The 13,307-nt window shown below is 53.6% G+C and overlaps 6 protein-coding genes across 6 annotated transcripts; 4 read left to right on the top strand and 2 right to left on the bottom strand.

Annotated features, from left to right (window-relative positions):
* Positions 1-2,007: 2,007 nt before the first annotated feature.
* Positions 2,008-2,691, top strand: AB675_1796 (uncharacterized protein; the record flags this gene model as incomplete). Its single annotated transcript, XM_018141714.1, has 1 exon — positions 2,008-2,691. The coding sequence occupies one exon, from the start codon at positions 2,008-2,010 to the stop codon at positions 2,689-2,691; it is 684 nt and encodes a 227-aa protein (XP_018002602.1).
* Positions 2,692-2,744: 53 nt separating this feature from the next.
* On the bottom strand, positions 2,745-4,068 carry AB675_1795 (Metallocarboxypeptidase A-like protein; the record flags this gene model as incomplete). Its single annotated transcript, XM_018141713.1, has 2 exons — positions 2,745-3,221; positions 3,286-4,068. 2 exons carry the CDS (start codon positions 4,066-4,068, stop codon positions 2,745-2,747), a joined length of 1,260 nt encoding a protein of 419 aa, XP_018003042.1.
* A 665-nt stretch (positions 4,069-4,733) lies between these two features.
* On the bottom strand, positions 4,734-5,792 carry AB675_1794 (Low specificity L-threonine aldolase; the record flags this gene model as incomplete). Its single annotated transcript, XM_018141712.1, has 1 exon — positions 4,734-5,792. One exon carries the CDS (start codon positions 5,790-5,792, stop codon positions 4,734-4,736), a length of 1,059 nt encoding a protein of 352 aa, XP_018002790.1.
* A 1,185-nt stretch (positions 5,793-6,977) lies between these two features.
* Positions 6,978-8,612, top strand: AB675_1793 (uncharacterized protein; the record flags this gene model as incomplete). The annotated part of the gene is made up of 1 exon (XM_018141711.1): positions 6,978-8,612. One exon carries the CDS (start codon positions 6,978-6,980, stop codon positions 8,610-8,612), a length of 1,635 nt encoding a protein of 544 aa, XP_018002722.1.
* Positions 8,613-9,074: 462 nt separating this feature from the next.
* AB675_1792 (uncharacterized protein) lies at positions 9,075-9,558 on the top strand (the record flags this gene model as incomplete). Its single annotated transcript, XM_018141710.1, has 2 exons — positions 9,075-9,273; positions 9,344-9,558. The coding sequence occupies 2 exons, from the start codon at positions 9,075-9,077 to the stop codon at positions 9,556-9,558; spliced, it is 414 nt and encodes a 137-aa protein (XP_018002921.1).
* Positions 9,559-10,425: 867 nt separating this feature from the next.
* Positions 10,426-12,714, top strand: AB675_1791 (uncharacterized protein; the record flags this gene model as incomplete). The annotated part of the gene is made up of 5 exons (XM_018141709.1): positions 10,426-10,705; positions 10,760-11,007; positions 11,126-11,157; positions 12,232-12,307; positions 12,439-12,714. The coding sequence occupies 5 exons, from the start codon at positions 10,426-10,428 to the stop codon at positions 12,712-12,714; spliced, it is 912 nt and encodes a 303-aa protein (XP_018002853.1).
* Positions 12,715-13,307: the final 593 nt, after the last annotated feature.

The following is a 13,307-nucleotide window of genomic DNA, read 5'->3' as shown; positions in this document are numbered from 1 at the left end:
AAGGATGCGCACCATGCACCGACGACAACAAGCCAGGCCTGGACACCGCCATCCGGCGCTCCACTGCTGGGCGACGTGGTTGCAGGCGGAGGCGACGTGGCGCCCACTTCCAAATCTGACTTCTCATTGTGAGAGATAGTGTCTTCTTCGAGTGTGTGGTTCGAGGCACTTGAAGATGCTGAAGGCTTCGCGGCTGCATGGTGGTCATGGTGGTCTTGTTATCAGGTGCAGTAGTGCTTTCTGATTAGAATGAGATGAAATGGCCATAGCGGTCGTGCTCACAGCTATATAGGGGTTATGCGAGTCGCGACGCGTCACACCCAGTCCCGAGGTCCGTTCGAAGCTCGCCATAATTCTTTGAAAGTCGCGAGCACCGGGAGGTGAAGAATGGACTGAAATGTCGAAGCATACCCATCACCGATATATAAGTACTCCGATTGGCTCTTTCGGAACCGGAAGACATATGTTTTCGCCGAAGCCGACGCTAGTCCTCGTCCATACTGTAAGGTTTATGGGGTTCGAAACCTGCCAGCTCTGCATGTACTCACAGCGGGAGTCTTACCAAGCTACCTGGATATATGAAGACCGGACCCGCTTATGTAGGTGCTAAGATTATTGCCTTCTCCTCGCACCATGTCAACTCAGTTCCGAAGTCGGTCGTGCACGGTGTGTCATCGCCGAAAAGTTCGTTGTGACAAGCAAGTGCCTTGTTCTCAATGTACAGCTTCCAGATTTGGATGCTCCTATCCCCCACCTACGCCACGCCGGCTGCGCAAGTCGAAGCAGACAACGATCGGTCATGTCGCAAGTCGCGTTGCGCGTATGGAGCAGGCCATTGAGGCATTCCATGTGGCACGGCCGTCGCAAGTGTCGATAGCCTCTGCAAAACCTGCCACGAGCATGGTATCTTCGCCCAGCAGAAAGTCTGCTGGTGCTGTGCTGAGTAAATATACCAGTGAGCCCGAGGATGATGATGCCTCACTGTCGCCCGATCGTAGGCAAGGACTTTTGTCAAACCAGGGAAAGGACAGTCTCTTCGTCAATGAGGTTCTCTTGACCAGAGCCATCCAGCAGGTAGCACTCATTGCGCCACAATAATACGCATCACGACTGACGGGGATCAGGAAGACGATGTGCGAATTGCGCTGGCGACCCCTAAAGCCGAGCCGGCCCATCTGGCACATCGCCCGTCTCTTACCTGAATCCAGTGGCGTGGCATCCTGCTGGCGCTTCTACAGTATCTCCAGATTCCTTTCACCCTCCTCGACGTCTTGCTATCCGGCTGTGGAAGGTCTTTGCTGAAAGCGTGGATCCATATGTCAAGGTCACACACCTCCCCACCGCGGAAAAGACCATCTATACGACAACGAATGATCCGTCCAGTGCTTCCTATGAGGACTTGGCTTTTTGTTTCGCAGTCTATTATGCTGCTACGACGGCCTTGTCCTCCGTTGAGGTCCGCGAAGATAGCGGACATGACATCGGGCTCGCACTCGTTCGCTACAGGTTGTGCTTGGAACAATGCCTGGCCCGAGCTGGGTTCCTCGATAATCCCACCGTTATTCTTCTTCAAGCGCTGGCAATTTACGGGGTTGGTAGAGCTCTAATTGTCGAAGACCCGTATTGACCGCTGTATAGGCAGGCAGGCGGGTTCATAGCTCAAGTCGCGAGGTGTGGATCATGAGCGGTCTTGCGATTCGATCCGCCCAGTCGATAGGTCTTCACAGAGACGGTAGCAAGCTGGGATTGTCGCCCTTCGAATCCGAGATCCGGCGACGGATCTGGTGGCATTTCCACGACCGAGAAAGCAGAGTGGCTGAAGACTACGGGTTGCATTATCCGTCAGGCACGAGATCATCGAGCTTTGTAGATCTTCCGCGGAACTTGCATGACAGCGACATTGGTACAGAGATGACAGAGCTTCCGCCCTCCAGATCAGACTGGACCCCGATGACGCTTCCGCTGTGCTCCCACCAAACATCCCAGGCATGGAGCCTGCTCTTCAAGATGAGCTCGTCAGCACACGGAGTTCCGGGAGAGAGTGTCCGCCAACAAATCATCGATGAGGCTACTGACAAAATCGAAGCCATCCTTCGGCGCTGCGACCCCATCATACCGGAACAGAGAATGGCAATCCAGAGCGCGCGAATGATTATGCGCAAAGTGGATATCGTCTCGCGGCGCCAGTGGCAGATTCTTCGCTCGCCGGACGACCGGGAGCCCATGGCATCGGAAAGCGAGATCAGCGAAGCTGTTCAGCACTTGGAAATGACCAACGGCATGATGTGGCAAGACGAAGACCTCGCTGCCTATCAATGGATCAACTGCGCTTTCCCGCAATACCACATTATGCTCATTATCCTTCGACACCTATGCGTGGTTCCCTTCGGCGAACTTGCCAAGCGCGCCTTTGCGGCCGTCGAGCTGCATCTTGGGAACTTCAAGACCAGCAGGAATGGGTCACTCGATGGACTGAAGTGGACGGTCCTCACCACTTTGAGAGACAGGGCATTTGCACTGATGCAGAAGGTTGAACAAGATAGTGTAAGCGGGCAGCAGGCAAGCACTAGTCAGCAGATGGACACTCCGCCGGGGGACGACGACGGAATGCACGTTGATATGGGCATTGCTGCACTGGATTGGAACTCGATCCTGGAGGAGTACCCGTTGGATATGGAACATTTCTCGTGAAGCTGGAGCGCATCTTTGACCTGACACAAGTCACCGACCACTTCTGTTCTTGCTCACAGATTTGCCAGCAAGTACTGCATCCCAGCCCACTGTTCTTTGCCACTCGGCAGAATCTGGCTCGCCGGGAGTACGAAGCCAAACCTACCCTCGTCCCTCAGCTCGAGGGTCAGACTGTATTCAGCGCCAGCCACATCACTGAGGTAGTCCGTGCTACTACCACTAGTCGCGTACAACGTCGAGCAGCTCGGACCAGTGGTCCATTGCTGCCCCCCCGCGGTCGTCAGGGCATCGCCAGTTCCTTTGGCCAGCTCTTCATGCTTAGCTTGATTGACTGCCACCGCATCGCACGAGTAGCCGTATGGCGTCAGGATGTACTGGCCGTATGAATGCCAGTCGATGTACAACTTGATGCCAGGGCCGTCCTTTAGCGAATCGATTTGGCTGATCAAGCCCTTCATCTCGGGCGTCGATCCGGCAGTCGGGCCCCGATAGGTTTCCGAGCAAGGATCCGTGCTGGATCCGCCGGGTACCTGTGTCGAATCAGTCTCGCTTACTTCATCTCACTATTCGAGAGCGATCACAATTTGTACTTACATCCCACTGGTAAGGCCAGTTCCTGTTGACGTCGACGCCCAAACACCTCGAGCCTGACGGAGCAGGCGATCTGTTCTTGCGCCACAGGCGATTTGTGGTTTGAGTATAGGCAAAGCCATCAGGGTTGACAACAGGCATTATGTAGAAATCGTAATTGTCCAAGAAGTCCTGCGCAGTGTCGTTGATCAGCAGCTGCGTGGCGATGAATTCCGTCGTCATGGTCGAGATCCATTCGCGGGCATGTACAGTGCCGTGGAAGAGTATTGCCGGACGAGATCCTTTACCATTGCTTCCCCAGATGTGAATGCCTGTCAATGTACGACCTTGAACCGATTCGCCTGCAGTAACGATCTCGGTTTGATTTGGAAACGACGCCTGCAGGTTTTTCAAGAACTCGATGTGATCATCATAAGCGTGGTAGCTATTGAACCACGTGAGATCAATGCCGGACTGTTGTCTTTCCATCAGATTGCTTTCTGCGAGAGCAGACTCGGCAGCGATATCAGCACCCAAGTCCTCATGCATGACAGTTGCATCGAGCCCCAGGGCGTCGAAGTCTGCTAGCTGGTCTGGTGCAAGCGCAACATCGATGTGTCGGGAGACGTCTCGGTTCCATGGCTCCGTTGCGAAGATCGAAAGCTTCTCCTGCACCGACTCCAATGCATCACCCGTGGTGATTCGAAAGACCTTGAAGCCGTCGTAAGAGACCAGCGCGTCAGTTTGTGGGATGGCGACCGCGATGGATAGTGGCAAGCCAAGCAGGAGTGCCCCAAGGAGCATCATATTGAACGCGGAGGTGTTGGAAACAAGAAGACAACGAATTGCTTCGATGCAGTGGTCTCCCCACAGGTATTTAAGAACCACACTGAGATGCACGATTTGTGTTTGCTGTATGCTGCATCCTGCCGGTATCCTTGGCGTGTGAGGGTCGTTCCTTCCTCAGCTCTGACGATCTTCGCGCCTTCATCTGTGGAACTGCAGCTGTTTAGTCCGGCCAAGAAAGAACATACCCAGTCGTCGATGCATGATGGAGACAGAAGGACTTCAAGGAAAGTCCTATGATCTTATCAATGTCTTGCCGTTCGCTAAGGCTGATCATCTGTATGTCAAGCAGCTTCCACTGCTATTTGATGTTCGCTACGCTCGTAATCTCCGAGCGGTCCTCTGCGCCATAGGCCAAGAGCTTGCCCATTTCAACAATTTTTGCATGTGTCCGTCTGAGTGAACGTCGGGGAGGTGATTGGCAGGAGAGGTGGGTGAGGTGAAGAGATCGCCGCTAATTCAGTGGTCTTGGCCCGAGATGCCTTGCAGGAGGGCGCTAAAACTTGGAGGACTTCCGGGCCCTGTGGGGGTTCAGGGCAGCCGGTGGGGGGCGCTGGAGGCCAATAAACTGCTCAAAATCTGTTCCCAATCTCTCGTTTGATCTTCGAATCTTCGATACCTGAACATCATGCTCTGCTGGACTGTTCTAAGACCGCAGCAAATTTTACAACCTGATCTGCATCAGTCGCCCATGAAGTCACTAACCTGATTACGGCCTTCTCCTGCTTCGCGTCCTTCAGTCGCTCCCAGATATAGAAGTTGAAATGCTGCTGCAACTGTTCCAACACCGGCAGTGAAACTATCGCGAAGACTTGGTTTGTCTCCGTCTCTGCGACAAGTTCGTGGCCTGCCGCTACAAGAGCAGTCGATAGTCTCGCCGCCATCTCGTTCGCGTGAGCTGCTAAATGGAGGAACAAATTGTTTTCCGGATCGAAAAATGCAGCGAATTGGGCTCCCATTACCCAACTTTTCGCCAACAGACAGCCATGTTGCTTGACGTGGAAGCCAAAGTCCACCGCAATTTTCGGATCCTTGATGACGATAGCCTCTCCGAGCAGACTGCCATTCTTTGTCCCGCCGATCCAGAACATATCAGTCAAGTCGAAGATATCATGCCAGGTACAGTCATTCTTACTGCTCGCCATCGCATGGCCTATCCTTGCGCCGTCTAAGAACAAGAGTAAGTCTCTCTCGACACATAACGCCTTGATGTCCTTCAGCTCTCTTTTGCTATAGACCGTGCCGATCTCAGTCGCATTGGAAATATACACTAGTCTTGGACGTGCCATGTGTGGAAAGTGCCAGTTCTCATCCAGAGCTCTTTGGATGCTGGCGACGGTCAGCTTACCGTTCTCCGGTGGCACTTGGATTATTTTGTGTCCGGTAGCCTCAATCGCCCCGGTCTCCCTCACCACAATATGACCCGAGCTTGCTGCAATGACCGATTCATGCGGCCTTAGGCAGGAACCGATCGAGATGGCATTGGCGGACGTGCCACTTGGCACAAACCACACGCCTACGTCGGCATTGCAGCCGATCTTCGCACGGATCCTGTTGCACGCTTCGGAGGTGAAATTGTCATTGCCATACGCAATCTGTTGTGAGGCATTCGTCGCGACGATAGCGGAGAGAAGTTTCGGATGCACCCCCTCCGAGTAGTCATCATTGAAGCTGTATTTGGCCATAATGTTGGCTGCAGGTCGCGAACGTCGTCAACGATGCCGATGGCAAGTATAAATGCGTTCACGGTAGAATTTGCGCGATATCGCGCCCTGCGACTCCTCTGCGAAAGTCCAGATAACGGGTATAACCGGCTTGTAGGCAATCTTTCTGTGCAGCAGATTGCTCTCCAGTTTTGCAGTGCATGGCTCCATCGGCATCTGCGAATGAAGTCATGATTGTGCTCATTCACACAACGAACATATCCATGTCACGTCACGTTCAAAAGTGATGAGCAGCAAATACCTAGGTAGGAAATACCCTCCAACCATGCTACAGTACGACGCATTCGAAGATCGTGCCATGAATGAGCATGAAGTCTTGTAGAATATCACGTAAGGCAGGCGTTCGGAGTCGCATCTTCTCCGGACGTCCTTGCTGCTGACTGAGAGATCGCCGTCCGGAGACAATTCAAGCTTTTCTCTCCGTAGGCAAAACATTCGACGTCAACCGCGTCTACATGGTCCCAAACTTATTCCCCAGATCATCTCAGGCACACAGCAACATTCTAACTTGGCGCCGCCATAGCCTTTCGACCACGATGTTGCTGACTGCTCGCCTCGCAGCTGAGCACAAGACTGATCCCGGCAATCGGACATAGTACATGCCCGATACATGATATCGCGACCAACATTAGGGACGCAACCATGGAAAGGCAGGTGTCAGACCAGCTTCGTATACAGCTCTCGGCCGCACGATATACTTGACTCAGACTCGATGCCGTCCATTTTACGAGTAAGCCTGGACCAGCGTGTATTGTAGATTAGTATTCCTGCCCATGGGAAAGGTTAAGCTCCCGCTCAAGGCAGAAGACGGTGTCGTCGACCCCTGAACACCTCAAGAATGGTCAGACCGGACCTGCTGAATGCATACGAGGGCGGTTCCAATGGCAACATGTGGCCGGTCTACATATACGGCAGTTTGCTCTCCCACTCCATCCCTAACACCTCAGAAGAACCGCCGGATAGACCAGAAATGACAAGCTCCTCTTCGGCCTGAGTGCCACCTCGAAAAGGTAGGTTCAGGTCTCCCAGGCCCTTGCAAGGTGAGCAGGCTGCCTGAATGAACGACTGTCTGCTATATAGCTCAAGCGGCATGTTTGGATCGCTACATCTGTCAAACAGAACCATCCTAGCGCAATCAACCGCACCATGGCTTTCGAGACTTCGAGCAACTTCGCTGAGTATCTTGAGACAAGCTTCAGCGATGATCTTCAACGAAAGATCATAGCATTCCCGGACGGCCACCAAGCGACCTCTGGATTCCGATACTATACAAAGAAGGAGCTTGTCGATTTCTCCCACAAGGCTGCGGCATACCTGATATCTAACGGCATACCCATTCGTACTGCTGGTGAGCCACCTCTTCGTGTGACCTCGCTCGCGTACGGCACACTCGAATGGGTCGCTTGCTTCTACGCCATTGTTCGCATGGGCCATGCTATTGTCAACCTAAGTCCGCGTCTGCCAGAAGACTATGTTCATGGACTCCTCGTCAAGAGCAAGACCGACATCTTGGTCACTGACAGACTCGAGCAACTTTCTATCAAGCTCCACTCCATTGCCATGCCATCCGAAGCGGAGATCTTAGAGCAGCCTTTGAAGCCGGAAGCAGAACTCTTCTGTCCTCATACTGTCATTCAGCCCGATGACATCTTCATCGTCCTTCACTCCAGCGGCAGCACATCCGTCCCAAAATTGTTCCCTATGAAGCAATTGGAGTGGCTCGGTCGCGTTGCAAATATAAGGAAGATTCTTCAACCGTCAATGTCCGCCTGGAACGCCTCCGCCACATATAACTTTGGTGGACTCATCATCCTCTCCCTGGCTCCGTCCCACAAAGGAGTCTCTTATCTGGAGAACGACCGAACCAACTTCACGCACGAGACTGCACTTGACTTCCTCCGCGAGTCCAAGCCGAACTATCTCAGCATCACACCCTGGACGCTGACGATGCTAGCATCCACTGCGGAAGGCATCTCTCTGCTCACAAAGGTCGACATCGTCATGCTCTTCGGCGCCGTGTGCACAGACGCTCTCGGCGATCGCCTTGTGGCAGAGGGTGTGAACTTCTACTCCCTGTATGCTTTGACCGAGACATCTGTGCTCGGTACCTCTCCTCAGCCGCGCAAGACTGGCGACAAGAACTGGCAATGGATTTCGATTCACCCTCCCAAGAAGGACCACCTTGAGATGCGCCAATTGCCCGGTAGTCCGGACCTGTGGCAAATGTACTGCCTGCCGGGCTGCCCGGAAGTCATCGACACCGTCAAGGACAAGGACGGGAGTTTCTGCACAGGCGACCTGTTTGTGCAGCACCCAACTCTGAAAGGGAGATGGAAGGTCGTGGGCAGGCAGGATGACCAATTCAAGATCTATCAACGAGATCGCCAGAGTATTGTCAATGCGATTGCTTACGAGGCGGTCATCTATCCGCCTAACGAGGATATCGTTGACGAAGTCGTCCTGTTCGGCCAAGGCAAGGGCAAGCTGGGATTACTGGTCTTCGCCGAAGATGTTGGCGAAGGCTCGAGCAGGAGACACGAGGTTGAACGCAGGATCTGGGAGACTATCGAGAAGGACGTCAACAATGGACAACTGCCGACGCCTATCGAGAGGAAGATGATCCTCATCGTTGATACGGAAAGGACATCTTTGCCGCAGACAGCGAAGAAGAACTTGATACGGCCGCAGGTGTACCTGAAATTTCAGGACTTGATCGAGAAGGCGTACGCTGGCGCGGAACAGACAAACGGTGTCCACAAAGAGTCAAATGGCACTCATTAGGGCACCCCTAGGAGGTAGATATCCTGCAGCAAGAGCCATCGATGTGGCTAAGCGGCAAAGAGCGTGGCTCGGAGGACGTCTGGAATTTACTGCCAAGTTAACATTGCTATCTATATTCGTACCCCTCAAAAGTTCTCTTCTGTGTTGCTTGGTGGCCGCTAGGCGGAAGATAGTAATCCCGGGCGCGGCTGACATGCATGAACCGGTCTGATCAGAATCTGACTCGCCTTTGGGCGCATTACGTATGCCAAAAGAGCAGGGATCAGGCTGAGGGCTGAAGGCTGAAGACCGAAGACAGCTACATCAACCGCCAATATGCGATATAATGTAATCTGGAAGGGAATGGAGTGTGTCTGCTGTTGAGATGGGTTCTTGCTGTCGCATATATAAATAGCGGACGCGCCCGGCTCCTGCCAACAAGATGTGCTCACTGAAACCTGACAACTCCAAGAAGTTGAAAAGATGTCAGCATCCACGCACATCCCGCTGACCCCGTCCGCCGCTGCAGCTATTGTCGCAGCAACAACATGCGACATCTTCAATACCTCCGACCAAGCCACTCGCCGCTCACTCATGGAGCAGCACTGGTCTCCCTCTGTGACATGTTACTCGCCTTTCGGTGTTGCTGCTGGCTTTGATGGACTTGATGAGGTCTATAATGGTACCTTCAGACCCTCGCCTCTCCCTGGCCCAATTCATTTACTGGCGTGGCTCCGTGCTGAAATTCCCAGGCCTCCACGCAGGCGAACAATCCTCCTGGATATTCAAGAAATCCGGCGACATGTGGGTAAACTACGACGTGATCATGCAGGAATGGACGTATGGACCGGAAGTTGCAGAGGAAGGAAAGGGCTTGAAGGGCTGGGATGTCATTACTGTGGGAGAGGATGGGACGGTCGAGAAGCTTTATGCGTTCATTGAGGGCATGAATAGCCATGGGTGGTGAGGAAGGGACTTCTTGCAACGACTGGAGCGCCGTTGCTGATGACGATGTAGAACGGAGCTGTGCACGACAGACTGCTGTGTGTAGGAAGCCTCATTATGTTCATGTACGATCGGACAGGGCTGGGAACGACCGCTGAGTAGAATCGGTAGTAAATGTGCTCAAGTACATACTTAACTATATTTCCTGTGGCTTTGCGGAGTCCAAGGATCGGACCAATATTGCGAGGACTAGGCACAGCCGAGCAATGTCAACAACACCGAGACAGCGATTGCTTGTCTTCATCTCGGTCATACACAGAGTTTGGAGTGACTGTAGCCATGGTTGTGCCTGCAAAAAGTGTCATGGACGAGCTTTGCTTTACGTCATCCGGTCTCGGGAAGCACTCGTCATCCGGCGACAGATGAGCTCGAAAGATACCTGGTCATCCGGTCCTGATCGAGGCCATTGCATGCGTCATCCGGCGTCGGTAAGAAGCACATGCTTTCGACCTGTACGTAACATCAGGTCCTTGTCCTTGCCCGTGATGGTCGCTGAGATGAAGCAGAGGTCCGCTCCCATCCGTGTTAACAGGTAAGTCCCGCTCTTGCACGGCCTTTCATCAACGCAACAAAGCTTCTCCAACTCTACGAGGGGCAGTCGACATGAGGGGAAAGGGCAAGAAAGCGTAAGTGTTGTTATAAGAAAGCTTCACCTCCGAGAGTACGCCGGTGTGGCTCCCGGGAAGCACGCCATCACGATCTTCACCTCGTCGTCGACATTTGCACAATATCACGAGAAGTCACATTACACAAGCTTTGTCCGTCGTGAAGTCCCTGCTTCCCATCAGAGACAGAACGCTTGCTAGTGTACCGGCTGGCAACGATCGCGATGGCATCCGAACCTCACAGCCACGACCACGGTCACTCACATGAACACGACCACGGTCACGGTCACGATGATGACCATCCACACGAGCACCAACATACGTTCGGCGACCCGCCCTCAGACGGCTGGCGACACACTGGCGTGACCGTTGTCCCCGCAAACAGCCTGGACTCAAACACCGCACAAACGCCTGGTATGCAACGTGCTGCAGCTATCACTGCCGCAAGGACGCACGGCCGGGCTCAGAAGCTGTGGGCTGGTACGGTGAAGATTCACCCCAACGGTGAGTCTGCGAAACGTCAGCTTTGCCGGCATGCTGGCTGACCCGGTCTTGCAGCAAAGACAGGTGCCCACCACCACGGTCACCTGGAGTCCATCATCTACATCGTCAAAGGCAAAGCGCGAATGAGGTGGGGCGAGAAGCTCGAGTTCGTCGCAGAGGCGGGCGAGGGCGACTTCATCTTCGTGCCACCTTATGTCCCTCATCAGGAGATCAATGCCGATGAGAATTCTGAGCTGGATTGCGTGCTGGTACGGAGCGATGGGGAAGCGGTTGCGGTCAACTTGCCTGATTTGGAGCCTGTGGTAAGTCGTCTCTGTTCGACCCTTCCTATCTACCAAATTCGCTCTATGAGCAATCGCCAGGCGCGCAGAATGCCAGGAGAATACAAGTCGACAGCGAGAGCTAACCAGTATTTTATAGGAAAAACCAGAGTCTGTTGCATGGATTGACCCGTACGTGTCTCCACAAAGCTGGCCCAGGCCAGACATCAATCTCCCGGCTCTGGTCTTTCCCGATACATGTTCATTCTAACTTTTGCAATAGGACTCATGCAAATCTGCCTGGAGCTCAACAACAAAAGTAGCAAGCATGTTGAGGGGCACTTCGAGGCATCAGCAGCGGAGATAGACGAAGTATTCCAACCTTTTGCCCCGTCCTCCTGCAAATCAAATTGCTGCACTTTCCATCAGCAGAGAACCAGTCCGGTCCGTGACTTACCCCGGCATATCCCCGCACGCATTGAGATGCAGGTGGTGTGGTACCGCATAAGCGAGCGAGCTCTTCGAACGTACGACTGGGCCAGGCACCACCCCCGGCCTTGGCAGTACCAAGCGATATCACAATTCAGATTTCAGCTCCGCTCGCGTGTCAGCAACACAGCCAGCCACAGCATGCGGCGTGTAGACTCATGTCGAGATGGATACGGCGCACCGGTCGGTAGCGTAGGCTTATGCACACCCTCGTTATATGTCTGTGCTCTTGGTCAGAAGATGGGTTCTCGTTACTTTAAAAGCCTGTCAAGCATAGCTGGAACCGTTGTCGAGACCTGACATTCTGATAGTAAATCGCCGTGACCAGCACAAGACCTTCACCATGCTTAGCCAGATATTCCTGCTGCTCGCTGTCGCAGTCGGGCTTATACAGGGAACCCCAGCCCCGTCACGCCCTCGGAATACAGCCCCGCAGATCAGCTTCACAGACCTGTCGCTCTTCTCATCATACCCGTCCCCGCCGCCCAACTATGAGCGGTATGTGACCTTGCTTGCCGTTGGTTGGCGCAATTACACGTGCTCGGTCCCGAACGCGACGGCAGCACCGTCATACACCTTGGTGAGCTTCGATTATGATATGTTCGATTTGGATGAGGCCGAAGGTTCGTTGCCCGTGGGCAAGCACGTCTTGCTGCTCGAGCGAGACTATGCTGGTGCGAACTCGGTATTCTATACTGGCGTGAAGACATTCACTTTCTAGTGAGATCGCTTTTGAGCGCTGATGGGGTCCGAAGGTTGTGACTGATTGCCGGACAGGGTTGGAAAGAGCGTTAAGTTCCTCCCGGATCCGGCTTCGACGAGCAAGCTGGATTTGACGCTGGAGCTGGCCTTGGTGAGTTGAGTCCTGGCTTTGCACAACGACAATGATCTTCTCTTGCTTGAGATCACCTGCCTAGGGTGGCGCCGTCATCCTTCCTCGTTTGCCTGCCACTTGCTGACCAATTGACGTTCGTTCGTAAACAGCGAACCGAATCGAGCGATCCCAAGCCTTTCGGCAACGCGACTTTGGACAAGTACGACATGGGTCTCGCCACGTATGCTACACGATTTGGTGCCAAGGGCGGCAAGCCTCCACCATCAGCAGATGGACAGGCGTGCAAGCTCGGGAGTAAGGTTGATGTATGGAGCGAGCTGTACTACTCGATGTGGAAGCAGACTGCTTCATGGACAGTCGCTCAGTTGTGCGGCGCTACTGCGAGAAGATCTCCAGAACTAGGCCCAGGTTCCCGTGGCCGCTAGCAGAATTTTGATACCGGGGCTCAATGATGGAAGGCGGAAGAGCTGCATTCCTGAACGTTAAGGGAACCGGCGAGCAGCAATTTGAACGATCGGGTGTCTGTATGCTCTGTTTCGTGAACGGTCAGCAACCATGGTCCCGCTGCCTGAAAGCGTCTGAGTATGAGCTGCGTATAAGCCATGCAGAGACCGGAAACCGCACTGTTGTAACGTTAGTTCTGTCAGTGGCGTGGTTCACTGCATCGGTTCATGTCCCTGGTAGGCTAAGATGAGTTGTATCCGGGCTGCACTCATGGCTCTATGAATTTCATGGTCATGAATGCGAATGAGCTTGAGTAACCTGTAAGTTTCGCGAAAGCTCCTCACATTGGTGTCGGTACATTGTAGGCTTCTCAACAACAGAATTGCATCTTTTTTGGGTAAGTAGAGAAAGAGTCGCGTCCGTGCCGACCTCTGCATCGCGTGACGTAGGCCTTGGCGCGACATTGAAATCATCCGAGTCCCGCTGTGATGTCAACTAAGGTCCGTCGGCGTCCTCTACACACAGCGGTTTGAGGAGTCCGCGATTAGACACTCCCCCGGAAGGCTGCGAAGGA

Source organism: Cyphellophora attinorum (genome assembly GCF_001299255.1).
Source record: "Cyphellophora attinorum strain CBS 131958 chromosome Unknown Contig6, whole genome shotgun sequence".
Lineage (NCBI taxonomy): Eukaryota > Fungi > Ascomycota > Eurotiomycetes > Chaetothyriales > Cyphellophoraceae > Cyphellophora > Cyphellophora attinorum.
The sequence above is the reverse complement of the archived record's forward strand: the minus strand, read 5'-3'. Positions and strand labels throughout refer to the sequence as shown.